The sequence below is a fragment of the Sturnus vulgaris genome, chromosome W, assembly GCF_052056855.1.
Source record: "Sturnus vulgaris isolate bStuVul1 chromosome W, bStuVul1.hap1, whole genome shotgun sequence".
In the NCBI taxonomy this organism is placed as follows: Eukaryota; Metazoa; Chordata; class Aves; order Passeriformes; family Sturnidae; genus Sturnus; species Sturnus vulgaris.
Window position 1 is genome coordinate 65,822,969 of NC_142282.1, and position 27,413 is coordinate 65,850,381.

At 45.4% G+C, this 27,413-nt stretch overlaps 1 protein-coding gene and 1 long non-coding RNA gene across 10 annotated transcripts in view; one reads left to right on the forward strand and one right to left on the reverse strand.

Moving 5' to 3' along the window:
* LOC148220342 (CBP80/20-dependent translation initiation factor-like) overlaps window positions 1-27,413 on the reverse strand; it is a 359,880-nt gene that overhangs the window by 81,792 nt on the left and 250,675 nt on the right. For 7 of the 8 annotated variants that reach the window (XM_088155618.1, XM_088155619.1, XM_088155617.1 and 4 more), the window contains 2 exons: window positions 18,077-18,518; window positions 15,095-15,424 (listed from right to left, as the gene is read on the reverse strand). In XM_088155618.1, the coding sequence (XP_088011744.1) occupies window positions 15,095-15,424; window positions 18,077-18,518 (772 nt within the window). The remainder of the gene's footprint in view (window positions 1-15,094; window positions 15,425-18,076; window positions 18,519-27,413) is intronic. The other variant, XM_088155616.1, reaches the window with a different exon arrangement.
* On the forward strand, window positions 19,468-27,124 carry LOC148220343 (uncharacterized). 2 transcript variants are annotated; one of them, XR_015799049.1, is made up of 4 exons: window positions 19,468-20,380; window positions 20,799-21,716; window positions 21,815-21,871; window positions 26,548-27,124. It is a non-coding gene; the product is annotated as an uncharacterized LOC148220343 (long non-coding RNA). The 2 variants fall into 2 exon arrangements; XR_015799048.1 differs by having other exon boundaries at window positions 19,474-21,716.

The following is a 27,413-nucleotide window of genomic DNA, read 5'->3' on the forward strand; positions in this document are numbered from 1 at the left end:
TTGCTGGTGGTCCTTGGACAGTCTTTCCACAGTCAAGATGCTAGTCGGTAAGATGCCCTTCCTATAGCTAGAATTGCGTAGTCATCTGAAGCACTGTTTGTTCTCCTTCTTTCATTGACATCAGTACCAATGAATTGGCAGATGGCAATGACATGCTCCATGCAAACTTCCTCCACATGGATTGTGTACACTGAACTTCATCTGGATCTCTAGAGTGATGCCCTAAAGAACTCAGAAATGAAACAACACTTTTGAGATAATATTAGTATAGGAGGTAATATAAAGGCTGGTCTTTATTGGAGGGCTCCAAGGGGCAGATATAGAAAATGCCTAAATGCCCATCCCCGCATGGGGTGAATACAGTTTTATAAGTTTTGCAAATTAGCATACCTGACAAAAATCACCAATTAAGAGTACAAGTGGTAAGGGAATTCCCTCCCAGTTCAAGCCCCTTCTAAATCCTCCCCCTTCAGATAGAAACTATGTTATGAAAATGTTTCTTGAAGAGATGGGTTTAACCTTGGTTCCCAGAAGAACCAAGATAGGATTGAGGCCTATGTCTATTTTCTTTCTGCCTATTGATACGTGGAAAAGACTCTATAACTCTCAAGAAACGAGAGTTATAAAGTAGTCATGCATTTATTCAGCACTGAGGTGCACGGGGATAATTCCTCCCAAAGCATGCACACCGAAACTTCAAACTACTGCTCCATTTATTCCCTAAAAGCCTAGGATTACACAATACGCCTAATACATATTCATGTCCTAGCCCCGCCTACTCTCGCTTCGTATTCAAATGAACCAAAAAGTCCTCTTGCGCTTGCGCCACCCCAATTCAGGGGTCTTTGGGAGTTGCGTTCCCTAGATACATTGTAAATGGTACATCCCGTGACCCCTGCTGTACCCTGTATCTTGGTCCCTCTCCCCTCCTGGCCACACAGAGCTGGCTGGGATCCAATTTCTCCCCGCCCCCCCTTTCCAGACCCTAGAAAAGGTCAGGACCCACTGACCTCGCTCTTTTTTCCCGCACTCTTTTTCCCCCCACTCTTTTCCCGCATCTTTTTTTTTCCCCCAGATCTCTTATCCCGCTCTTTCTTTTTTCCCCCCCTTTTTCTCTTCCCCCGTTCTCTTTTCCCCCCCCACGCTTTTACCCTGTTCTTCCCCCTCTTTTCTCTCTCTTCCCCCGCTCTTTTCCCTTCCCTTTTCACTCACTACCCACGAGAAATAAACCTGTAACTTTATCAGGGGAAAGAGCCTCTTTTGGTATCTTATCTACGTCTCTGTGGCTAAGGCCCAGGGGAATATTACCCTAACACCGGAGCTAGACCGGAGGAGGGTGAAAGACTCTGTTTTGGCCGAGAAAAAGCCGTTACAGTTGGCGCCCCACGTGCGTGGTTTCTTTAAAGCACCCACGTTTCGCTGTGATCCCTAATTTCGGGATTCGACCAGCATAGGAGCTGATCAACTAGCTAAAATTTCTTTAAGCTGCATTTTGTGCAGTTTGAAGACTTTTCAGCACGAACCGGCAGCCTGTCAGTCCCAGACAGGTCGGTTCACGACGTGGATCCACTACCGTGTACACAGACGTGTCTGCCTGCAAGACAAAAGGTGAGTTTTTGCCGGCCCGGAGCCGTTCTCGGGAGGAGAGAAGGCGCGGGCGTGTTTGCAGCGTGCGCGCAGCTCGGCAACTCGTGGCCACGTGGTGCGGAGCGGGGGCTGGGGGGAGGGCTGGACGCGGCCACCCCAGGCGCGGCGCGGCAGGCAGGCAGGTAGCTTTGATCGGTTTCAGAGCTGCGGCACAGGGAGGTTTTTTTGCGTTTTTGCGGTTTTTACGGGTGTTTGCGGCAGGGCCGGTCCCTACAGCGGCGCGGGCGCCACACATAGGTTTTGCTGACAAAAAACGGCGAAATTAACATCGGTTCCGCATCTAGTAAAGCCTGAAAACCATGGTGTACGTCTTAACAACTAACTCCTTTCCTGTGTTTTAACTGTAGTGGGGTAGATATAGTGCAAATTGCTAACACTATGGGGATACAGCAATCTGCTTTACAAAAGAGTATAACAAAACAACTCAAAGAAATACTAAGTTCAGGAAATGCTTTAATATCTAATAAAAAACTAGCCCGTTTTGCCAGCTGGCTGTCTGTTGAAATATCTGACCTTGAATTGCAAAATATCAATTCGATTTCATTTTGGGATGAAATAGGGAATTTATTGACTTTAAAAGTAGAAAATGGAGATAAAACTGCCTCTGTATTCCTTCCGATATTCTTACAAATTCGGAAAGTTTTAATTCAGACAGAAAACAACAGACAGCAGCAGCAAAATGATTCAAGCTCACCTTCCCTTTCCAAAAATCCCTATAACCATAACCTGGAAAGCACCCCAGGGTCTCCCTTGGGAATGCAGCATGCTCAGCACGGCTGTAACTGTGCTGAAACCCCAAATCCTCCCCAGTATCCCGGTTCTGACGATTTTTCTAAAATTATCAGCTCTCCTTCCTTGTTCCCTTCCCCCGCGGGCCACGAACACGTGGACGTATCTGGACAGGTCAGGATCGGGGTCCCAGATAGCATTGGACATGCGGTCCAGGGAGAGGGGGGGGGCCGATATGGTGGCAGCCACGTGTCTCCTCCTTCATCCCGCAACCCCCTTTACCCTCTGGTCCCAGCCCCTAAGCCTGTCCCCTCCCATAACTCCTCCCTGCCCTCGGCTCCACCGCCCCCTCCCCCCTCCAAGACCCTGTCCTGCCTGGTACCTGGCGACCCCGCCCACAGGTGTTGCAACCCTGGATTCCACCACCCCTCCCCCTCTCCGGTTTCACATTCCTTCCCTCCAAGCTGCTGCAGGGTGGGGGAGGGCGATGGAGCCCCTGCTGGGTTCGGTGAGGGTGGGGGTGGGGGTGGGGGTGGGGGGGGATCAGCCCACAGCCCCTGGGGGATGGATGGTGCTCCCGTAGTGGGGGGGGGCGGGCGGCCTCCCGGGCCCGGTGGGGGGGGGGGTGCCTAAACCTGAAAGTCAGCACCAGGAGAAAGAGTATGTACCATCAGTTGCTCCTGTAGTTTATCTTGGTAAGAGAAACAGAAAAAGAAGTTATCAACCTTTGTCCTACCAAGATAAAAAAGAAATTTGTAAAGTACAAAGAGAATTTGGTAGGAATAGTGAAATCTTTAAAGGCATGATGAGAGCCACTTTTAATTCAAACGAACTGGTTCCACATGATATCAAAGAGCTTTTCCGGTGCCTGTTAACTCCTTCAGAATATGATCTATGGGAAAGCCTATGGAAAATATCTTTAAAAGTGCTTTTACAAGAGCTTTTAAAAAGCTCAGATAATGCAAAAGATGCTGATAATAATGATATCACATATGAACACCTATGTGGGGAGAAAGATTGGCATTGCCCTGAAAATCAAACCAGAGTACTATCTAAGTCTGTCTTAGATAAGATATGCAATGTTGCAGAAAAAGCCTTTAATCAATTACCAACAGTAGATACTAAAGGCAGTTATATTAACATTAAACAGTTTACTTCTGAGAGTTTCTTACAGTTTGTGGACCGCCTTCGTATGCAAGTAGAAAGACAAGTGTCTGATCCAGTATTACAAGCTGAATTAATTAAAGAAATGGCTCAGAGGAATGCTAATGAAACCTGCCGTAGGGTTATCCTTGGCCTTCCCCTGGAGCCAGCACCTAGCTTAGCACAGATGATTGAAGCTTGCGCCAGGAAAGCAGAACTGTTCAGTGGACTCGAAAGAAATCCAGGACTGGCACACCCAAGGACCATGGCAGCTGTAACACCAGAAGCCAAGAAGCAACCAGTGTCACCAGAGCAACTGCAGCACATCATCTGCTTCCAGTGCAAGCAGCCAGGACACTTTGCCAGGGACTGTCCACACAACCATAAACAGAAGAAAACCAACAAACAAAAAAACTAACTTTACAGCGCGTACCCGTCATCAACACCATAGCGCGCTTGGCTATAAATACTGCGGGCTCCACACTCGCAAAAGACTCTCTCTTAACAAACAAAAAGGGGGAGGATGGGAGAGAGGGTGTGGGGATGTATGGCAATGAAAATATCAAATGTTCAGTTAACAAGGTTTGGAAGCCACTAGGCCGTTTTAGGCTTGTGACTACCAGAGGTTTTCATTTCAGGTCACCTGATTGGACAGTCATAACAGTGGACTTACCTAACAGTACACAGGACGTGACGTTAAACCACATGAAACTGGACAGTGAGTACTTTGTTGTCGGGGACACAGCACACACACCCCTAGAGATTGAGGTGGTTCCCATGACCATCAAGGGAAGCATAACTGGCCTCATTCTCCTGGCTCGATGTCCTCTACCACCATATTACCTGGCTGAGGGACAAATCCTTGCCCAGGCCATTCCTGTTCCAGCGGAGGTCCCAGTAGATGGAAAATCACCTGAAGTCTACTGGGCAGAAGTGGTGGGTGAGGACAAGCCCTCTCTGGCATGTAACCTAACCCGTGGATCAGATCACCTCCATGTGGAGGGGGTACTGGACACGGGTGCTGATGTGACTATCATACCTGAAAGGATGTGGCCGTCACATTGGGAACTTCAGCCTGTGGCAGGCAGAATCCAGGGTGTAGGAGGAGTAAAATTGGCAAAAATATCAAAAAGCATCGTACAAATTGAGGGGCCGGATGGAAAATTGGCTAGCATCCGTCCATTTGTTACAGATTATAAATGCCCTCTATGGGGGAGAGACACCATGTCACAGTGGGGGGTAAAATTAATTATTCCTAAAACTCCTCGGGATTTTTAGAAGCGGCCACTGTGGGGCACCCTACCCAAAAGTTGAAATGGCTAGATGATACCCCAAAGTGGGTAGCACAGTGGCCGATGAGTAAGGAGAAGCTCAGGGCGCTTGAGGAGCTTGTGGAGGAACAATTGGCTAAAGGCCACATAGAAGAGACCACAAGTGCGTGGAATTTCCTGATTTTTGTGATAAAGAAACCAGGGAAGGACAAGTGGAGGCTGCTCCACGACCTCCGGGAAATAAACAAAGTAATTGAAGACATGGGTTCTCTCCAACCTGGAATGCCTTCTCCAACAATGCTTCCCAGAGATTGGCAATTGGCTGTTCTAGACATCAAGGATTGCTTCTTTCATATTCCCTTACACCCAGAGGATGCCCCACGGTTTGCCTTCTCGGTTCCTACCATCAATCGAGAGGCCCCAATGAAGCGTTACCACTGGAGAGTTCTGCCACAGGGAATGAAATGTAGTCCCTCCATCTGCCAGTGGTATGTGGCTTCATTGCTGTCCCAGGTGCGTGCCCAGAGAGGGGAGGCCATCATCCTTCATTACATGGATGATGTGCTAGTGTGTGCACCCGATAACTCTCTACTCCATGACACACTTGACCTAGTGGTTAAAGTTTTAACCTCTGCTGGATTTGAATTGCAGGAGGACAAAGTCCAAAGGATGCCACCTTGGAAGTACCTGGGCCTGGAAATCACTGCACGGACCATTGTTCCGCAGAAATTGGAAATTAATTGTAATCGAAAAACCTTAGCAGATCTCCATTCCCTATGTGGGTCATTGAATTGGGTTAGGCCCTGGCTAGGCCTCACTAATGAGGACCTAGAACCTCTCTTCAATTTATTGAAAGGGGAGAGAGAGCTGCTTTCTCCCAGGGAACTGACCCCAGAGGCAAAGACTGCAATCGAAAAGGTACAAAAGACCTTAGGAGAGAGGCAAGCTCACCGTTACCAGCCCGAGCTGCCCTTCAAATTCATTATCCTAGGAAAACTGCCACACTTACACGGGTTGATATTCCAATGGATCAAGGAGCAGAGAGAGTCACTCTTAATCATAGAGTGGGTCTTCCTCTCCCACCAGAGATCCAAAACTATCACTAAGCCACAAGAGTTAATAGCACAACTGATTCGGAAAGCAAGGATCAGACTGTATGAACTAGCTGGTTGTGACTTCACATGTATTCACCTCCCTGTTAAACTGTCTGAGGAGGGAAAGATCTCTCCTGACAAATTGACTAAAGAGATGTTTGAGCATTTGCTCCAGAGCAATGCCAGTCTCCAATTAGCCCTGGACAGCTACAGAGGACAAATATCAGTCCATGCCCCGTCTCACAAGCTGTTTAATGAGGAATTCCACCTCATTCCTCGTGAGAAGAGGAGTAGGAGACCACTCAAAGCTCTCACAGTGTTCACGGATGCATCTGGGGCATCCCACAAGTCGGTGATGACTTGGAGAGATCCTCAGACTCAGCATTGGGAAGCTGATGTTGAGTTTGTGGAAGGGTCACCCCAGGTAGCTGAACTGGCAGCGGTCGTGAGAGCCTTTGAAAAGTTCTCAGAGCCAATAAACTTGGTGACAGACTCAGCCTATGTAGCGGGGATAGTGTCCAGGGCAGAGCAGGCAGTGCTCAGAAACATCGAAAATGAGCAGCTTTTCAGGTTGCTTTCCAAACTAATTTATTTGATTTCTCATAGAGAACATCTGTTCTATGTGATGCATGTGAGATCACACACAGATTTGCCAGGCGAAATTGCAGAAGGGAACAGTCAGGCAGACTCCGTTGCAACCCCAGCAGAACAAGCAACCCCAGCAGAACCAGCACGCCTTCCTGACATCTTCCAACAGGCAAAGCTGAGCCACCAGCAGTATCACCAGAATACACCAGGTCTAATGCGTCAGTTCCAGCTAACACGGAGTCAGGCTCGAGCCATTGTGGCCACCTGTCCCAACTGTCAGCTGCACACCATGCCCTCAATAGGCATGGGGGTAAACCCCCGAGGTCTTGGCAGTTGTGAGGTATGGCAAACAGACATCACACACATTCCTAGTTTTGGTCGCCTCAAATATGTGCATGTTAGCATTGACACATATTCAGGCGCAGTCTATGCCTCTGCCCATGCAGGAGAAAGGGCTATGCATGCTAAACAACACCTAGTGCAAGCCTTTTCAGTGTTGGGGATCCCTAGGGAAATCAAAACTGATAAGGGCGCAGCGTATAAGTCCAAGGAGTTCCTGGAATTCGTCCAGCAGTGGGGAGTGGAACATAAAACTGGCACCTCCCACTCCCCCACAGGCCAAGGTATAGTGGAGAGAGCCAATCAGACGCTCAAGCAGGTTTTGGCTAAACAGAGCAGTTCAACTGTGTGGATGTCTCCACAGCAGAAGCTCTGCAAAGCCATGTTTACTATCAATTTCCTAAATTGTTCATTTGAAAACATGAGTCCACCTGTGGTACATCACTTTAACAGTAGTAAACAATTCAAGTTATCCCAACATCCTCCAGTTTTGATTAGGGACCCAGAAACCTGGGAAATCAAAGGTCCCTATGAGCTTGTTACCTGGGGGCGTGGCTATGCATGTGTATCCACTCCCTCAGGCCGTCGGTGGATTCCCCAAAAGTGGGTGAAACCGTTTGTTCCCAAACATCCTGCTCCAACTGAGGAGAACGAGGAGCAGGTAGCAGTGGCTTCAAAAAGAAGACGCCGCAGAAAAAAAGGAAAAGAAATCCTCATAGAAGGTGGCATTCCGGCAAATAGAGACTTTTAATAGGTTTTATAATGTTTGTTTTTCCTTCTAGAGAAAACCTTCTCTTCTCTCAGTCCCGTGATGAACCCCATCCAAGCTGTCTTCCTGCTAACACTGAACAGTCTAGCAGCTGCATGGATTGTCCCTCAGCCACGTCAGAACACCTGGGTGACCCTGGCACAGACGCTCCAACAAGAAAATAGATTTTCTCTTGCTACTACACGGACATGAGTGCCAGGAATTTGAAGGACTTTGCTGTATGGACCTGACCTCGAGAGCTCCTAACATCCATGCTGCCCTCCCGAAACATGAACAACTTAATCGGACAAGTAAAGCAAGAATCTGAAGATTGGTTCAATGGACTGTTCAAAGGCTGGGGACTCACAGGGTGGTGGACATCTATAGTCAAAACAATTGTGTTAATTTTTGTTATTCTTTTCCTTGTAATAATGGCATTCGGGATCCTACGTCACTTGGTTTTCAAGGCTATTCATAGTCTCATTCCCTCTACCTCAGTAGTCAATCACATAGAAATGAAAGACTTGAAACAATCTAACCCTCCCGCCAGCTACAAGTGGTGGGCAAAATCGTAATTTAAATGATACCAATATCCTTCTTTCAACTTTGTTAAACAAAAAACGGGGAGATGTTGCGTTCCCTAGATACATTGTAAATGGTACATCCCGTGACCCCTGCTGTACCCTGTATCTTGGTCCCTCTCCCCTCCTGGCCACACAGAGCTGGCTGGGATCCAATTTCTCCCCGCCCCCCCTTTCCAGACCCTAGAAAAGGTCAGGACCCACTGACCTCGCTCTTTTTTCCCGCACTCTTTTTCCCCCCACTCTTTTCCCGCATCTTTTTTTTTCCCCCAGATCTCTTATCCCGCTCTTTCTTTTTTCCCCCCCTTTTTCTCTTCCCCCGTTCTCTTTTCCCCCCCCACGCTTTTACCCTGTTCTTCCCCCTCTTTTCTCTCTCTTCCCCCGCTCTTTTCCCTTCCCTTTTCACTCACTACCCACGAGAAATAAACCTGTAACTTTATCAGGGGAAAGAGCCTCTTTTGGTATCTTATCTACGTCTCTGTGGCTAAGGCCCAGGGGAATATTACCCTAACACCGGAGCTAGACCGGAGGAGGGTGAAAGACTCTGTTTTGGCCGAGAAAAAGCCGTTACAGTTGGGGGTCTCTGATGAAGACTTCCAAACTCTTCATCACACTTGAACTTTTCAACTTTGTCTTTGGAGCATGCGTCTTCGTCATTTGGGCACATTCCAGGCCTTGAGATTAGTTCTTACTGGTTTAGGGTTTTGGATTTATCACTTATCACTGGTAGCCTTGCACCCCTCACCCTGTTTGCAAGTCCTGGCTCCATTTATCATAAAGCAGTCTGCCTCTCCTCCCGATTTTTGCAAGCATAGTAAATGTAAGGCATTCCTCGTTGCCTTGGTTTTGGATGAACTAGTCCTTACTTTTCAATTCCCTGTTTCACTATCAGGGTAGAGAAAAAACCTGGGTCTAGCTAGGAACTATATAACTATAAAACAATAGAGTTAGAATATATGTGTAAAGAATATAGAGAATATAAAAAAGCAAAAATCATTGTGGTGACAAGAGGACTGCTCATTATTTGAATCCTCATAGAGTACCTCCAGCACAGCTAATTCTCTCAGGTGCTGGATACTTTTCTGCATGGTGTTCCACTTGCCTGGGTACACTGGTAGATCATCCTTGAAAGGATACCTTTCCCTCCTGCTTGACAGGAATCACCTTCAGAGGCTGAGAGTTTCTATTCTCTTCCCAATGCCCATATACCAGTGAAGCTCAGAATAACTTTTTAACCCACAAAGTAAGTTATAGGTATGTATTTTATTCAGTACTGAGGTGCATGGGGGATAGCTCCTCCAAAAACATGCACACCTTCAGCGACTTGCACCTCTCTTTTTATTCTTTACAAACTAGGATTACACAATATGCCTAATACATGTTCATTTCCTAACCCTGCCTGTCCCTGCTTCCTATTAAAATTAGCTCCATGCCTCTCTGCACTTGCGCATTACTCTTTGGGGGTCTCTCAGTGGTCTTTGGGATGAAGTAAAACAAGTCTTCATCAGTGTTGAACTTTTCACCTTGTCTTCTTGTGCATGCTCTTTTTAGTCCTTTGGTCATCTTCTGGACTTTGATACCAGTTTTCCTGGCTCAGGGGTCTGAAAAATCTCCCTTATCCTGTGGTGCCTTTGTCTTTCATTCTGTTTGCACATTCTAGCTCTTTATCTTATCTTGTAGCCTTGCTCTCCTCCTCTTCTTGTAAGCACAGTAAATGTTTAAGCATTCCATATGGTTTTGTCAGCCCCCTTTTAGTCAAAGCATTTCTTGATGTTTGATTTTTAATTCTTAATTCTTAATTTCTCTGTCTCACCAGGACAGAGATGCCAGCTGCTTGGCTTCACTCTGTGGATGCTGGTGAGAGTCAGGGAAAACAGTAGTCTGGGTTTTCCCAAGCTACTCAAAGGAAAACAGAAGGGAAAGAATTAATAACAAAGTTTAGCACCTGGTGTTGTTGACAGGATGAGTGCGTGAGGAACGTGATGTTTTGGTAAAAGCATGTTTACAAGAGGTGTTGCCTTCCTTGGACCAATAAGCTTATTCTATCCTTTGGTTCAGTGAACCAGTCTATAAAAATGTGTCTACTCCTGCAATAAATCGCTTCTTCTGCCTTCTGGAAGAAGTCTGTGTTGCTGTGTTTCTTCGCCGCTCCCTAGCTTTACAGCAACATCGCTCCCCTCTAATTTCTAATCTTGGCTCTGCTTCCTCTTCACCTCTCACTAAGAAAACTGATTTGGTCTTGTGTTGGATTTCTTGTTCTGTATGGGGGCCACTGGGTTGTTCCTTTGGTTCAGCTGCAGTTTGAGTGGCCACTGTGCCTATTGGTCTGCTTTCCTCCTCCTTCCCCCCCCCCCCCCCCCCCCCCCAGGGTGCTGTCTAGTGTCAAACTTTGTCCAGTAAAGATTAGCCTGGGTCAAACACATTGCAATAACTTTATGCCTCTCTGGAACTGCCGTAGCATTTTTCTTGCAAATATTCTGTCATTTTATCAGTCCTGTAGTTGTTCAGGGGTGAACTTCCAAACCATTGGAGCAGAGAATTTCTCCAAAAACTGGTCCATTTTCTCCCACATTCCATACCATTTATGACTGTCCACCCTTGCTGCAGATCTCTCAATGACCTTCCTAGAAATCTCTTTTGTAACTCTAAACATGGTGTTGACTGTACTGAGGAGACCTGGTGGACTTAGCAACAAGAACATTCTTTCCTTAATATCCAAAGGGAATTCAAAATTCTCAAAAGTTGTTGTAACAGGCAAGAAGGAGGAAAAGGGGGTGAAAAGTTGGGGAAAATCACCCTCCTTTGTTCTCCCTACAGACTGGGTACAATTATTAATGAATTTCCCAGAGGTAGTGCAGGAGAGGGCAGGAGAGCAACACTGAATACACATCCCAAATAACACTCATTGCCCTTGGTGTTATCATGTCATAAGCTGATATCACACAGTACAGCAACAAAGCAATCCCAATCCCTCTCCCTGCTCTGAAAAAGATCATAATGAGGAGCCAAATGTTGCATATACAGGAGTATACACAGTGTTAGGTACCACAACCATGTGAACAGACCAAGCAACATTGTGACCATTGGCTCTGTACCTAATACAACAAATGCTTAGATCAAATTTGGTTCCAACCCGCTCTGGGCAAATCTCTTGTCATCTCAACCCTTCGAGCCCCATATTGGGCACCAAATAAGGCTGTCATAGCTTAGGAATGGTATTCTCCAATTCAGTGTTCCCACTAAAACACTCCAAATCAGTGCCGCTCACTCCCTCCTCTCTCTCCCCATATAGCAGGCTGGAGAGGAGAATTGGAGGCACAAAAGATCAAGATCACGAGTTAAGAACAATATATTACAAGCAACAATGAAGTAAGAAACTAACTGTAACAACAATAATATTAGTAACAGAGTGTACAAGATAGACGAACAATTCACATGCAAATGCTCAACATGTTGAACCCAGTGCTACCCTGACCATTCACTCTGAAACTGGCCCAACTGGAAGGGACCCATCTCCCTCCACTCCCTGTGTATGACACGAAGTGTTATAGAATAACCTCAGGGCCCTGGCCATGCTGCTCCTGACTACTGCAAAAATTACCCCTGTCCTGGCTGGAACCAGGACAGGACATCATGCTGTCATCATACTGTGACCAGCTACATGTTCCTGATAAGCACTTTGTAGATATGAGACATATTATTTATCCTACATTCATGCTATGAAGAGCTGAATATGAAGCCATTAATTATTGCACATGATGCTGCAGTATAAGTCAGTCTATTGGGTCTGGTGGTAGGGATGGAAATGCTGGAGCAAGAGAAGAAAGTAAGTTTGAAGAGTCCTTCATAACCCACCGTCCTTAATTTTTGGATAACACCCTACTGCTCCCTGGCCATTGCTCCTGGACTTTATTTTGGATTTCTTAGCATCACTCAGACAAATGGGAAAAGACACAAGAGTTACTTGGCATAGGAAGAGAAAGATGCACGGAGGGTTTAGAGCTCCCTCCAGCCCCTTGATGTTAAATCTGAGGCTAATGTGGACCACAGTTTTTCTCCTCCTGCTGTATAATTGCTTTGGAAAAAAATCAATTGGGAAAAACACCCAGGCCAGGTACAGACAATGGGCAAATACGTGTGCTGTCCAAAGGCTTTGCATGGGATAGCAGAGTAGGAGCAAGCACAGTGTAGTGGTTTAGATGTCAGTTTCAATATACTCATTTTCTGCTGTGAGATAGGATTAGGAGCAAAAGCAAGGCAGGCTTAAAACTTAAAGGGTGTAAAGAAAACTTTATTAACAACATAAAGAAATAATAAATTCAGAATAAAACCTTCAGACCACCCTTCCTCCCCTTTCCCAAATCCTTTCTCCTTTTTAACAACAACATATAGAAACACTTCAGTCAGTTACTAATTTAAAAATAATCTTTTTCAGTTCACTCTAGGGAGAGGAGTTTCCCCTTGTCAGGCTATAGGGACTTCTTCACAAGAAGAAAAAACAGTTTTCTCGTGGCTTCACTTTTCCCAAACAGTAGCCGCCCAGGAATCTGCAATCGTGAAACTCCTCCTATCTTCACAGCCTTCCCAGAGCTGTGCTTATGTGCCTTGTTAAATTCATGGGGTATTTACTTTTAAGAATTAACTGTTCAAAAGCAAAGGTTCTCTTCATCTCTCTTTCTCTAGTTTATAGGAATCTTTAGTGTAGTACGGTCCATCCCCATAGCTTACAAAAGGATTTTCAGCCCAAATTCATGGTGTCTCCTTATTCTTCTTCCATCTGGAACCTGACTCCTGATTCACTGACCTTGGTGTCTTCTCTCTGTTCTTTTTTTCCTCTCACTCAAGGGAGGCTTAAAGGTCTGCAAGTTTTATTTGAGCATTGAAAGAGTTAAGATCTCACACAGGGAATACAGAAGCTGTAGCCATGCCATGCTGGAGCTGTGCCAAGATCTCAGAAGACTCAGGCCATGCTGGGAGGGGCTGGCCCAAGCCAGAAACAGCAGTGGCTGCTCTGGAAAGGGGAAGGGGGGGATGGCTGGGACTTCAGTCAGCCTCCCTGGACTTAGCTGGCACCCACTGCCGATGGCCACCCCCTCCTCTCAGCTGGGACATGCCAGCTTCCCAGACAGGGGGGCCCAGCCCTGTCCCCTGCCAGGCCTGCAGGCCACCCAGTGGAGCCAGGCCCAGGCCTTGTTACCTGCACTCCTGCTGGAAAAGAAAAGGGCATTCTCGAGTTTTGCTCCCTTCAAAATGTGAATTCACAGAGGTGGACCAAATCCCCCAATTGGTCCCATCAACTCACAGAGGAAGTTCTCAAGGAGAAAACTTCTGTGAATGCCCTCTTCTAAGTGCCAATTAACCAGCCAAAGTACCAAAACCAGCACACACAGGGAGAGATGTTGAGTTTGATACACACCCAGAGCAGCGAGAGAAGCAAAACCAACCAATGACTTTCCAGAATTATCTTTGTTTATGATAAATATTAATTTTCATTTTTTAATTTTACGTCTTATTTCCTGCTTTCTACGTTGCTCAAAAGCCAACTTAAGGTACAGGCAGCTAGGCATAGCATCCAAGGGATATCACCGACAAATGAAACAAGAGCTTAATATGCCCCACAGATGGCATGGGCATGTGAGGGAATAGTCAAATGGAAAAAAGTATTAAATTAAGGATAGAAATTCATGGTTTCAACTCTACATGTCCTGTCTTCAGAGAGGCAGAAAGATGGAGGGCCATGTGACACCCTCCCCAGAAAGCAAACTGTGGCACTACAGTAAAGCATGCTTCCCCCAGCAGATTGTGGGCAGCTGAGGACAGTCCTGTTTCCCCATCATCCACCATTGTCATAGTGATGTCTTAAGTTTTAGCTTTCATATATTTCAGATTCTGTACTGCCTTAGTGTGTGACTCTGAACTTCATAGAAAGTGTTAGCAAGTTCTCTTTACAGGGTAGTTAGACAAAACAATCCTTTCCCAGTTTGAGAACCAAGGACATCGTTACAGCTTTAGTCTCAAGAAGTATAAACAATGACAAATTGAGGAAAGCAATCTGAGAGGATGGGACTTCATAACCTGAAGCTGTAATTGGAAAATTGACTCCAATATGTAAATGGACCAAAACTTATAAAAGTGTGAAAACTCGTGACTGGTCATCCATCTTGCATCCATCTTGGGTCCATCTTGGGTGTAGCCAGGGCCGAGCTCTTGTACTGCCCAAGGTGTATCCTTTCAAGCCCTTTTAATAAATACCTACTTTATTCCTTTAACATTGTCTAGCCTCTGTTCCAGGTAGCCTCTCACAGGCATCAATAGAATCACCTAGGCTGGAAAAGACCTCCAAGATAATCAAGTTCAACTGTTAAGCTCATGGACCAGTTATCAGAGCCACTACTTTTTTCTCCTCCCCAGTTCTATTGTCAGTGATGGTTTTGGAGTAAGCAGTCAACCAATGCTGCATATGCCAATAAACAAGTTACCCAGAAAAATTAGCAAATACACAAATTATTTCAATCTGTGTTGCAATCAGAAACCAGGACCAAACCCTTCAGCCAAGCAATGAAACCAATAGCCTACCGAGGGAACATGACTTGGTATCTCTGGTACTGAAATAGACCCTCCACTGCAAGACCCTCTGAATTCTCTTCACGACATGAAGATGTTGCCACAAGCAACCCACTTGTTTCACGGATAGGCCCTGGAGTGAGATACTATAATTACACATATAGCTCATGCAATGGGAATGAAGAGGGACTTGAAAATGCCTTCAGTGCAATGTTATCTATAGTAACCATTAAAGATGTGCACAGACAAAATTGCAGGTACACTTCTGTTCGCCTCTCATCAACTGAGTTCAAAAGGAATTTGATAGCAGCTCAGCTCCCGTCCAAATGCATGCTATGACCAGACAGGGTGATGCTGCAGGTATCCAACCAACAAATTTTATCTCATTACCTGCAACATGTTGAGAAGCAGACTCCGGAATTTGGTTCCTTCTACCATGAAGAGGGCCATTTTGTCACAGAGCTTAGCTGCTGTGGAAGCAAAGCTGCGGTCCGTCACTGCTTTCTGGTAGATGGTCTTGACTATCTCCTCCAGCATTTCCTCAGAGTTGGTAGAGTTCTGGGCCTCCTCCATGAATGTGGTGAGCTTGGAGTCAACATCACTGCTGTTTTTCCTCATGCTATTAAGAATTTCAATTAATTTGTCCATTTTATTATTTTCAGGATTTGTGGTTTCCAAAGTGACTTCGTCCTGGTCCATGAAAAGGGAAAGACAAGGCATCTGTTACACAAGGAAAAAACAGATATATCAGCCCTTGTCCTTCCACAAACAGAAAAGGAGGAAGGGGATTGGAGAAACATATAAACAGACATAGAAAAAACAAAGCATGTTTTTTTTACCAACACAATGGTATAATCTCAGCATTGAAAAACACAAGTGAATGAATCCTGTCCCAGAAATGCTCTTTGTCAATTTCCCACAGCACTCAATCTCAAAGTCTTCCCCCTCAACTCAGGGAGATTTCCTCCAGGGTCCTGAGCCAGGATGTCAGACTACCCCTGACTGCCTTTGACATCTTGGACTGGTTTCTGTGTGCCTATGACATGGTGATAATGGATTTTTTTGGTCTCTATTTTGAAAGTGCACCAATGTTTGCAAAATGCTCAGATAACAATCCTACGAAAATGTCTACTTTTTAATATACTCATGAGGGGAAGAGGAGGGACAGACACTGACCTCTTCTGTGTGATGAGCAGTGACAGGACCCGAGGGAATGGCCTGAAATTGTCAGGAGAGGTTTAGGTTGGATATTAGAAAATGGTTCTTCACCCAGAGGGTGGTTGGGCACTGGAACAGGCTCCCCAGGAAAGTGGTCACAGCATCAAGCCTGACAGAGTTCAAGAAACATTTGGACAATAGTCCCAGGCACATGGTGTGACTCGGGGTGTCCTGTGCAGGGACAGGAGTTGGACTCAATGATCCTTGTGGGACCTTCTAAGTCAGCATATTCTGTGATTCTGTGATATATTTAATGATTTAAATTGAGATTAAAGATGTCACATGATCCCAGAATTTGAAAAACTTTTAAAACATGCTATATAATACAAAACTGCAATAATTTTTTGGACAACCCCAATGCCAAACAGCAATTGGAGTTGTCCAAAACTCCCATCAGGAGGCCAGTTGTGTTGACAATATCCACTCACCACTCAAGATTGGGTGCTTATGTGATGTGTTTCATATAAGACTATAAATGCACAGGGAGAGCATTAAAATGAATCGTCCAAAAGTCTCTTCTATGCACCTATTGCTTTAAAGAACATAAAAACAACTAAGAAAATCTCTTCCTCCCCCTCATACCACATATATAAATAGTAAATGCTCATGCATTCAAAGGTATAAATTTCCAACATGCACTCCCATGGAGTTGTATAGGTTTAGGTTATTTTTCCTACTTATTTTGGAAATCTCATTGGAGATAGCTTTACAGATTAATTTTCTAGTCTGACAAAAAACTCTCTAGAGAAAGAATCTGAGTTTCACAGGGGGCAAATGGAGATATCTACAAATTCATCAGAAATCTGATGCTGAATATTGTTTCAAAAAAGTATTTCTCCTCTGTCACTTGCATACAATAGTTTTGTCATTGTTAGGTTATTGGAAGGAAGTGGGAAAGATAAGGTCATTTCAATTAATTGCTGAGATAAATGGATATCAATGCTGAAGTAGCTGACTACAGATAGTCAGCACTCAAAAGTCAAAGCCTGGGATTTAGCTCTGTAATTGTAGAGAGACAAATTGCCTTTTTTGCCTCTTTGCAAAGTTGATGTGCTCTGCAGACTGGAAGGGAGTCAGTTGGAAAGTGTACCCGCATTGTAGCTCACATGTGAACCAGCTTTCCCCAATGTTGTGCAGGAAAAGAGTTCCCAGTCTTTGAAGAACTCAAGCTGGTAGCAACCTGTCCTAGGGTGACGTTATGGTGCTTGTATCTCCAATCGTGTGTTCTGTTTGTGCTTGGTATTATGTCCTGTGCTTTCAGGACTGACTCTGAAAGTGAAGGTTTGCTTTGTCTTGTTATCAGCCGGCTCACCTCCCCCATGGTCTGTGTTTAGGAGAGGCTGGCTGGTTTTGCTTGCTTTTGGCTTGCTCACTTGCTCGCTCACTTCTGCCTCTTTTTCTTTTCTTTTCTTTTCTTTTCTTTTCTTTTCTTTTCTTTTCTTTTCTTTTCTTTTCTTTTCTTTTCTTTTCTTTTCTTTTCTTTTCTTTTCTTTTCCCTTGCTTTTGCTTATTAGTTAGTTCAGCTAGGCAGTCCAACTTTTTCCCTGGACTGTTTTTTTTTTCCCCTCTCCCTTTCCTGGATAGCAACTGAACCTGTTCCGGATGGGGACCTGGGAGACACCAAGAAACACCAGAAGTCTGCATTCTGTGACCTGCAGCAGTCATCCCCCAGCACCGGAGACCGATAACTGGGAGACCACTCGCAGGAGAGATTTTCTGAGTTTGTCATCCATTCAGAATGGTGAAAGAATTTTTTGTCATCTGGTGTTGTTTTTTTGTGCTGGGGAGTGGTTTTGCTTGTTAAATAAACAGGTTTTTTTCCACTCCTCTCTCAGGAAATTCTTCCCGAACCCGGTGGTGGGGGGAGGAGTCGTGCGGGTTTGCTTTCTGGGGGCTCCTTCCAGAGGTTTTCCCCCAAAATTTGCCCTAAACCAGGACACAACCTCAACCAAGAAGTCAAGCTAAGAGACTTAAGTGACTTAATAAAAGGCCTCCTGAAGAAGCATGAAGACACTGAGAGAAGTGTTGACACTGGGAGATTAAGATGCATTGATGGAAAGGTTTCTTGAGCCCATCCCACCCTTTGTATGGAAAATGGACAACAGCCAGACTCTTGGAAAAAGGGAAACTCAACATTTCCCTAAGAAATAATACCTTTTCTTTTAGTCTCCTCCGCAGCCTGTCTTTGGAAGACTGAAGCAAATTGATCTTGGGTCCTTCCGCAATGCGTTCGTGAATACTGTCCTTCTGCTTGGTTTCTGACTCTTGAATGTACTGCTGAGACTGCTTCTCCATAGCCTCCAGGCCTCGGTACATCTCCAAGGGAATGCGAACTGCACAGATGGCAGTGTCCTCGATTTTCAAGTTCTCAGTCTCTTTGGCATTTCTGTGTGTTTCTTTGTCATTGGGCAAGTTCTTCTGGTTGTGATGCCATCTCCAGTTCTGACTATAGCCATGGTGGCCTGTCCTACCTGAGGAGTGAGGGACCTGTCCTCCTTGGTAGAGTTTCTGGTGATCCCTGTTGTGTTTGGTGCCACCTTGCTGATGATCTGCATGCTGCTGAGACTTGTTCCCACCAGGAAGTCTCTGCTGTCGCCTAGAAAGTCAAAGAAGGTCATTAGTTCACCCTTTTCTGCATGGTCCTTCTTTGTCACAGTGCTAGCTGGCTTGTACTGGACAATTGATTCAGCCATAAATGAGAGAAGCAGCCTAGTCTGATAAACAGGCCTCCAGGGAACAGTGATAGGAGACATTTGGAAATAGACAAGGATCTGACCCAATGAGTCCCAGCCTAAGCTGCAGAGAGCTTAAGTCAGAGAGCTGAGCAGCCTGAACTTTCAACCAATCACAAGTGCCTGCCCAGGAACATTAAGAAAGGTATTTAAAGTGAAGTTGAGAACAAAGAAGTGCTTTTTGTCACGTGGATCATAGAGTGCGGTGTCTCTGTCTCGGGCACAGAGCCAGTTCGAAGTCACAACTGGTGACTGGCGGACGTGATTCGACATAAACCTACCTGTGGAAAGCAGGGAGAGACAATCCGTCCAGAAACAGAGACGGGGGAAATTCTAGCCACAAACTAGGGAAAAACGCCCAGAAAAACAGGCAGGAAACAGCTGGCCCGGAGCCAGAGACATCCAAGAGACGGGAAGAAACTTTGGCTGCAAGCCAGGAAAAACTTGAAAGGAACCATCTCCACAGGAAAACATCCAGTCATCCAGGTATCGGAAAAAAATTTTGGAAGAGTGGGAAATAGACTATGGAGAAGAATCGCTTTTTGATTTAACATCATGGACAAAAGGAAAAGGGGTAGAACCAACTAGAGAAACTGCATTAGATATGGACTATTGGAATAAAATAGGAGAACAAATCATAGATGGAGCTTTAAAAAATGATCCAGAGGTAATCGAGGTGGTAAAACCTTGGAGGATCATTCTAAATTTGATAAAACAGATAAAATCCGAAGTGCAGAGTAACAAGGAGGGTGGTAGCCAAACGCAAAGGGAGGCATGGAGAAATGCAGCCAGTCCCCTATGGGTGGCAGCAACGAGAAAAAAATACCTTCTCAGTGCAAAGCGACTCCAGAGGGCTGCAGAACATTGGAGACAATCCCGGCGACTCCACAGACAAATAAACCCTCAGCAGCTGGAAATAAAGAGCCAGCGGAGTGTCCTGCGCCATCCCAAAGAGAAGTGGGGGGGAGAAAAGAGAGGAAAGAAAGCCCAAAAGATGGCGGTGATCACATGGCCACAGGCAGGAAAAAGGAAACCCAGCCTCCCTTGTGGAGCAGTCTCCATCCCCGGTCCAGCCCTGATGGGGTGCGGTTTTGCTCCAAGCCCAGGCCTGGTGCGGAGTGCCTCCTACTCTGACCACGCCCTAGTGGGCGGGACCCCCCACTTCGATCCAGCCTTGGTGGGCAGTACCTCCGGTCACGGGCCAGCGTCTGGCAGGTGGGGTCCCTACCCCGTGCCAGCCCCAAGGGGGTGTGCCTCCTCCCCAAGTAGTCCTGCTTCAGGGGGGAGGGGTCCCAGCCTCAGTCCAGCCTTTGGAGGGCATGTCTTCGCCATGGCAAGAAGGCGTGCCTCCACTCTGAATCGCCATGGAAACCCTTGCCGACTGCCGAGAAAGGGCATGCCATGATGACATCATACTAGGAGCAACAGGTGACAAACCCAGAAGTGCATCGGAATCAAAAGATATCAACACCCAAGCTCCGAAAACCACTCCAGCACTGAGCTTCAGCACCGATCCTGCTACAACCACAGCATCCGCAGCTTCTTCACATCAGAAGCCAAGAATGGAAAAGCTCCAGGAAACCACTGCACAGATGAATACTCAAGACAACCATGAAGGGAACACAAGTCACCCTGCTGCTACTACACTCCGAACAGCAGCTGCAGCCCCACTGATGTTCCGATCAGAGGTCGTCTCTTTCTGGGACCTGGTTCTTTCTGGATGAAGGTAAAGCAAAAGGCTTTGGAATCTGGTGATTTAGAGGGGGCTGAACCTGAACTAATTGCTGTGCTGTCCTAGGATGATGTCATGGTGCTTGTATCTCCAATCCTGTATTCTGTTTATGCTTGGTATTATGTCCTGTGCTTTCAGGACTGACTCTGAAAGTGAAGGTTTCTTTTGTCTTGTTTTAGTTGGCTCACCTCCCCCATGGTCTGTGTTTAAGAGAGGCTGGCTGGTTTGGCTTGCTTGCTTGCTTGCTCGCTTGCTCACTTCTGCCTCTTTTTCTTTGCTTTGCTTTGCCCTTGCTTTTGCTTATTAGTTCAGCTAGGCAGTCCAACTTTTTCCCTGGACTGTTTTTCCCCCCCCCCTCCCTCTCCTGGATACCATCTGAACCTGTTCCGGACGGGGACCTGGGAAACACCAGAAGTCTGCATTCTGTGATCTGCAGCAGTCATTCCCCAGCGCCAGAGACTAAAAACTGGGAGACCACTTTCCAGAGAGACTTTCTGAGTTTGTCATCCCTTCAAAACGGTGAAAGAGTTTTTTTGCCAGCTGGTGTTGTTTCTTTGTGCTGGGGAGTGGTTTCGCTTGTTAAATAAACAGTTTTTTTTCCCACTCCTCTCTGAGGAAATTCTTCCCGAACCTGGTGGTGGGGGGGGGAGGAGTCATGGGGGTTTGCTTTCTAGGGGCTCCTTCCAGAGGTTTTCCCCCAAAATTTGCCCTAAACCAGTACATGTGCCTATGTCTTCATGAACAGAATAGGACTGGCAGGGTGGGGGAGAAACAATAATGGCATTCCCAGTAATAAGGGGAAATGGAACTACTCCAGATAAATATGTACCCTTAAATTGGCAAATTCTTGCAGAATTATGCCAACTTGCTGCTAAACACGAGTTAGGATCCCCTGGTGTGACAAATATGCTTAGATTTGTGACTGCTAATGAACTGACACCCTATGATATAAAACAAATGACGAAATTAATCTGTGCTTCAGTGCAGTATATGATGTTTTAATCGGCCTGGAGAACTTATGCAGAGGAAGAAGAGTTAAAAAATTCAAGACTCTCACAGCAAGATCCGTGCTTTGGGGCAGGGTTCCCCCAGTTAATGGGAGGACTGTAGAAAAATTATAAATGCATTGCCCCAAAAAATCCATCCTTAGAAGAAATGATTAATGCATGTGCTAAGGTTGGGACTGCATCACATAACATGGATATGTTAGCCAATTCTTTTGCAGCTGCAGTCAGGCTGAGAGTGCGTTGCTTCAGTTGTGGACAACCAGGCCACATAAAAGCGAACTGTCCCAAGAAACCTGCCTCACAGAAGAAGGCTCAAGGACAGGGTAAAGTTAATTCACCCTGTAATCAATGTGGAAAACCTGGACATGAAACTAAGGTATGCAAATCCAAATATATTAATGGTCAACTTCTTATGGAACAGGGAAACCCGAGCGAGATGGAGGAACGCACAAAGACGCAACTGTTTCCTCAATCCCAGGTACAAACCTTTGTGACGAACTCACAGCAAGGACAAGGGGATCAGCCGGCCTGGTTGTTTACACCTCAGCCACAGTAACTATAAACTCATTAGAGGTGCTTAGGATCCCCGTCGAGGCCCAAGGGCCCATAGGGAAAGGACTAAGTGCCCTTCTTTTGGGAATATCTAGTGCTATCTTACAAGGTATTTTTGACAAATATATGCTATGGTATCCATTTGTTGAATGCGACGGCGCAGAGTCTAAGACAGAAGACCTACACTCTGTAATCCATGTGACAAAAAGCCTTTATTCACTTCTGACCTCACTTTATATACCCCTTTCAATGTTCCTGGGTAAGCGCCTGTCATTGGTTCACAGATCAGGCTGCCCAGCCCTCTGACCAATAGCTCTCTGCAGCCAGGACTGGAACTCATTGGATTAAATCCTTGTCTGTCTCCAATTCTCTGTCCTATCTCTGTTCTTTGGGGGCCTGCCTTTTAAGCCAGGCTGCTTCTCCCATATATGGTCAGATTAACTGCCCAGTACAAGCCAGCTCACACTGTGACATCCACTCCATCTCCACCTGTAACCATCCCTGAAAAACTAAAATTGCACAACTTGTCCTTTTTGAGTCTTGTGTCCCCAATGCAGATTCAAAGGAGCGGGGAGACCAAGGCTTTGGATCAACGAGACAACCAGAGGTATTTTGGACTCAAATCATAGGTAAAGACAAACCAATTATAGAATGTACTGTTACTATGCCTAAAGCCAAGCCTTTACAGATAGAGATCAAGGGTTTAGTTGACACAGGATCTGATGTCACTACCATTGCTGCTTACAAATGGCCTTTATCTTCTTGGCCTACTACACTCTCAGGAGCTACTATTGCTGGTATTGGAGAGACTACACAAAGTTATCTTAGTGATAAACCTGTGCTGATCAAAAGTGATAAAGGGCAAACAGCCACAGTTTGGCCATACGTGATAGCAAGATATATGAAGGTATGGGGGAGGGATATGTTGTCAACATAGGGAATCTGGGTGGGGACAGATTTTTGACAGGGGCCATTGTAATACAGGGCGAACAGTGTCCCACATTTGCTTTGAAATGGCTCACTACTCAGCCAGTGTGGGTTCCACAATGGCCCCTAACAGAAGAGAAATTAGAAGCCCTCAAAACTCTGGTTAAAGAACAATTGGTTCAAGGGCACATAGAACCATCTATGAGTCCTTGGAACATGCCAGTATTTGTTATAAAAAAGAAGTCTGGAAATAGGAGGTTACTCCATGACCTAAGAAAAATTAATGCTGTTATGGAAAGCATGGGTGCTTTACAGCCAAGTATGACATCTCCCACAATGATACCTGCCTCTTGGGACATCTTGATTGTGGACTTGAAAGACTGTTTCTTTACTATTCCATTACCCCCAGATGATGCCCTAAAATTTGCCTTTACAGTGCCTTCTATTAACAATGCTGCACCAGGGCAACGTTTTCAATGGCGCGTACTTCCGCAGGGCATGTGAAATAGTCCCGTGATCTGTCAATGGTATGTGGCTCAAGCACTCTCATCAGTGAGAGAGCAATTTCCAGGGTCATATTGCTACCATTATATGGATGATATTTTGGTAGCAATCCAGACAAAAGAAGAACTTACAGAAATTCAGCCAAACTTGTTAAAGGCACTGAAAACATTTGAGCTGCAAATAGCTCCTGAGAAGGTGCAGCAGCAAGCACCATGGAAATATTTGGGACTAAAAATCTTAGATCAGACCATACAACCACAGGCTATTGAATTCTCAACAAAAATTGAAACCCTAAATGATGCACAGAAACTTTTGGGTTCTATCAACAGGGTTAAACGGTATTTAGGATTAATTGATTCACAATTGGCACCATTATTCGACCTGTTAAAGGGTGATCCAGAACTGACTTCACCAAGAAAGCTGAATGCAAAAGCAAAAGCTGCTCTTGAAATAGTAGAGCAGGCTATAACAAAGAAACAAGTCCTCCAGATATGCCCAGAGGTGTGTGTTACTCTGTTTATTATCATTTTTAAGTTTCATCCAACAGGAATTATCGGGCAGTGGAATTCACACTGGCCTGATCCTTTGCATGTGTTAGAATGGATGTTTTTGCTTCACCAGGCAAAAAAGACTGCTCCCACCGTCTTTGAGCTAATAGCACAGTTAATTATCAAATGTCATCACAGGTGTTTACAGTTAAATGCTAGAGATCCCTTGAAAATCCTTATTCCTGTGAAGCAGGAACCGTTTGAATGGTGTTTTGCGAACAGCACAGCTTTACAAAGTGCCTTGCAAGTTTTCTCAGGTCAGATTTCTTATCATTTGCCAAGCCATAGACTGCTTAAGCTAAGTGGGGAGACTGAACTCTCTCTCAAACCTCTCAGTAGTCGCATACTCCTAAAGGGTGTTACAGTGTTCGCACATGGCTGTGGGAGAACAGGGAAAGCCATTGTAACATGGAAAGAGGGGAGTGATTGGCAAACCTTAGAAGGATATGAAAGTGGATCACCTCAAATGGTAGAGCTACAAGCTGTAGCTATGGCTTTTCAACATTTCCCTCACACTTAAATGTGGTCACGGATTCTGCATACATAGCTATCACTCAAAGATTAGACCAAGCACTGTTAAAGAAGTTGAAAATGTACAGCTGTTTAAGCTACTTAAAACTCTGTGCCTTGCCAGACAAGCCAGAATTTGTCCTTAGTATGTATTACACATTAGAAGTCACACAAATTTACCAAGTTTTATCAAAGAAGGTAATGCTCGAGCAGATAAGCTAACCGCTCCTGCCTGGACAGCACCACAGCCAGATATGCTAACACAAGCAAGAATGTCAGATGATTTCTTACACCAAGGTGTCCGAGCCTTGCAGCGGCAGTTTCAGCTGTCCTACACAGAAGCTCGTAGCATTGTTAACACCTGCACTGACTGCCAAGGCCACACTGCACCACTGCAGATGGGGGTAAACCCTCGTGGACTGCGTGCTTAACAAATCTGGCAGACTGACATGACACATATTGGTGAATTTGGCTGTTTAAAGTATGTATATGTCTCAACTGACACATTTTCGTCAGCAATCTGGGCTAAAGTACACACATGGGAAAAGGGTCGGGATGCCATCACACATTGGCGATCTGCCTTTGCTGCTTTAGGTATTCCCCATATCATCAAAACCGATAACAGTCCTGCATACATTTCACAGAAAATGAGAAATTTCTTATAGCTCTGGGGAGTGTCACATAGCACTGGCATTGCAAAAATAGCAACAGGACCAGCTATCTTGGAGAAAACACGTCACCTTAAAAATTACACTTGAAAAGCAAAAGAGAGGAATGTATGGTGAAACCCCACAGAGCAAGATAGCAAAGGCTCTTTACAAACTAAATCACTTGAGTGTAAGAGAAAATTCCCAGTATCCAGTTATCGTAAATCACTTCCTATCACTACAATCATCTGGTGATAAACAGTTACCTAAACCCAAGGTGATGGTGTGAGACCTCGACACCAATAAGTGAGGGAGTCCGTGCAATCTCATCACCTGGGGACGGGTGTATGCGTGTGTAACCATGGACACAGGTATGCATTGGGTGCTCGCCAGATGTGTTTGTCCTTCATGGAACCACAGACAGAGCCGCCCGGAGAGCTCCTCGACGGATGTGGGGGAACAAGATGCAGAAGGACTGCATACTTCTGAAAGTTCCTTGACAGATGTGATAGAGCAAGATACAGAACAATAAATGGGACAATTTCCTCACCTACCTCACAGTTACAGGACATTGAAATAGCAGAGTTGTTTGTCTACAAAATATTTTCCTGTTTAAAAATTGTTTTTGCTAAGTTGGAATTTTGCACAGTTGTAAATGTGAATGTTTTCTTAAGTTATAATTAAAAGAAAAAAAAAGAGGTTTAAAGTTTTCTGGTTATAGAGTTAAGTTATAATTCTATTTTAAGCCGTTAAATTGTTATATGTGAAACCAGAAAGTACTAAATTTACCCAACTGCTCCTGAACATAAGCACTGCAGCTCCAGGTATGTGGAACTCATCACCATCTAAGAAAGCCAAATTTATTAAGCTAGGTAAAAGCCCCATTCAAACTGAATTTATGCTGTCAATGTCATCTTGCATGCAACAGGGCCCTTGCAGGTAAGATAACAGAGAACAAGCTGCATATTTGCATTTTAAAAATTTTCTTCAAATTAATAAAAAAGAAACGGGGAATTGTCACAGTGCAAGCTGGCTTGTACTGGACAATTGATTCAGCCATAAATGAGAGAAGCAGCCTAGTCTGATAAACAGGCCTCCAGGGAACAGTGATAGGAGACATTTGGAAATAGACAAGGATCTGACCCAATGAGTCCCAGCCTAAGCTGCAGAGAGCTTAAGTCAGAGAGCTGAGCAGCCTGAACTTTCAACCAATCACAAGTGCCTGCCCAGGAACATTAAGAAAGGTATTTAAAATGAAGTTGAGAACAAAGAAGTGCTTTTTGTCACATGGATCATAGAGTGCGGTGTCTCTGTCTCGGGCACAGAGCCAGTTCGAAGTCACAATTGGTGACTGGTGGACGTGATTTGACATAAACCTACCTGCAGAAAGTAGGTAACAAAGTAGATAACATTACTTTGGTTACCAGGAAAATCTCTCCCAGGTTTCTGTGTTTTCTGTGTGTAAGGGTCAGTCCGAAGTTTCCCTCGATTTTGCCTCCTGACCGTCGCAAGGAGACCTCGATGACCCCCACCCAGGCTGACTCCAAACAATGGTTTCCTGGCCTGGCCAAGATGGATGCTTGCCAAGTGACTGTGTGCTGGTGCATTGTGTTCACTGGACTGTGCTGTTGTGGCACCAACCAGAGGTTGTGTTGTACCAACTGGAGGTTGTGTTATACTAACTGAGGACTGCTTGACTGCACCTATCTCCTGCAGCACCACACAATGGTCCATAAATCTTCCCACCTATTGGCCAGAAGCCACTCGTTTTGGAGAAGGACTATAAAAGAGCGACCCTCTGGAGAACACCTCTGAGATCTCTCCACGGATGAGGACTCATCTATCGGATGACCCATGAGGACGTCCGTCTCGTCTGTTGGTAGCTATTTTCCCATCCCCTTCTTTTCTCTCTCTCCCTCTATACTTTGTTTCCTATATCTCTCCCCTCTATCGTAACTGAATTGTTGGCATTTAATGAAATTCATTGCTCTTGTTGAATATACTGATTTTCTGCTGTTGAATAAACTGATTTTGTCCCCTGCATTTTGCCTCTTTGTACCGTTGAGATCAAAAGAACCATCACAACCCCTGCTCTGCATTAATAGTGGCTCGTGACATTAAATTGGCATCACGGACAGGATATTCTGGCAGACAGGAGGGATGCAAGGTTGTCTGTAGTCTGTATCAGGGGAAGTCTTACTCCAGCCGCTCCTAGATTGCCATCTAGAAGGGGTGAGCCTGTCTAGAAAGCAAGGGGGGTAATTCTGATTTCCTGCAGACTGCAGACTCCTTGGTGTGGAGCATCCCCAGACTCGCTTGAGGGCTCTGTTGT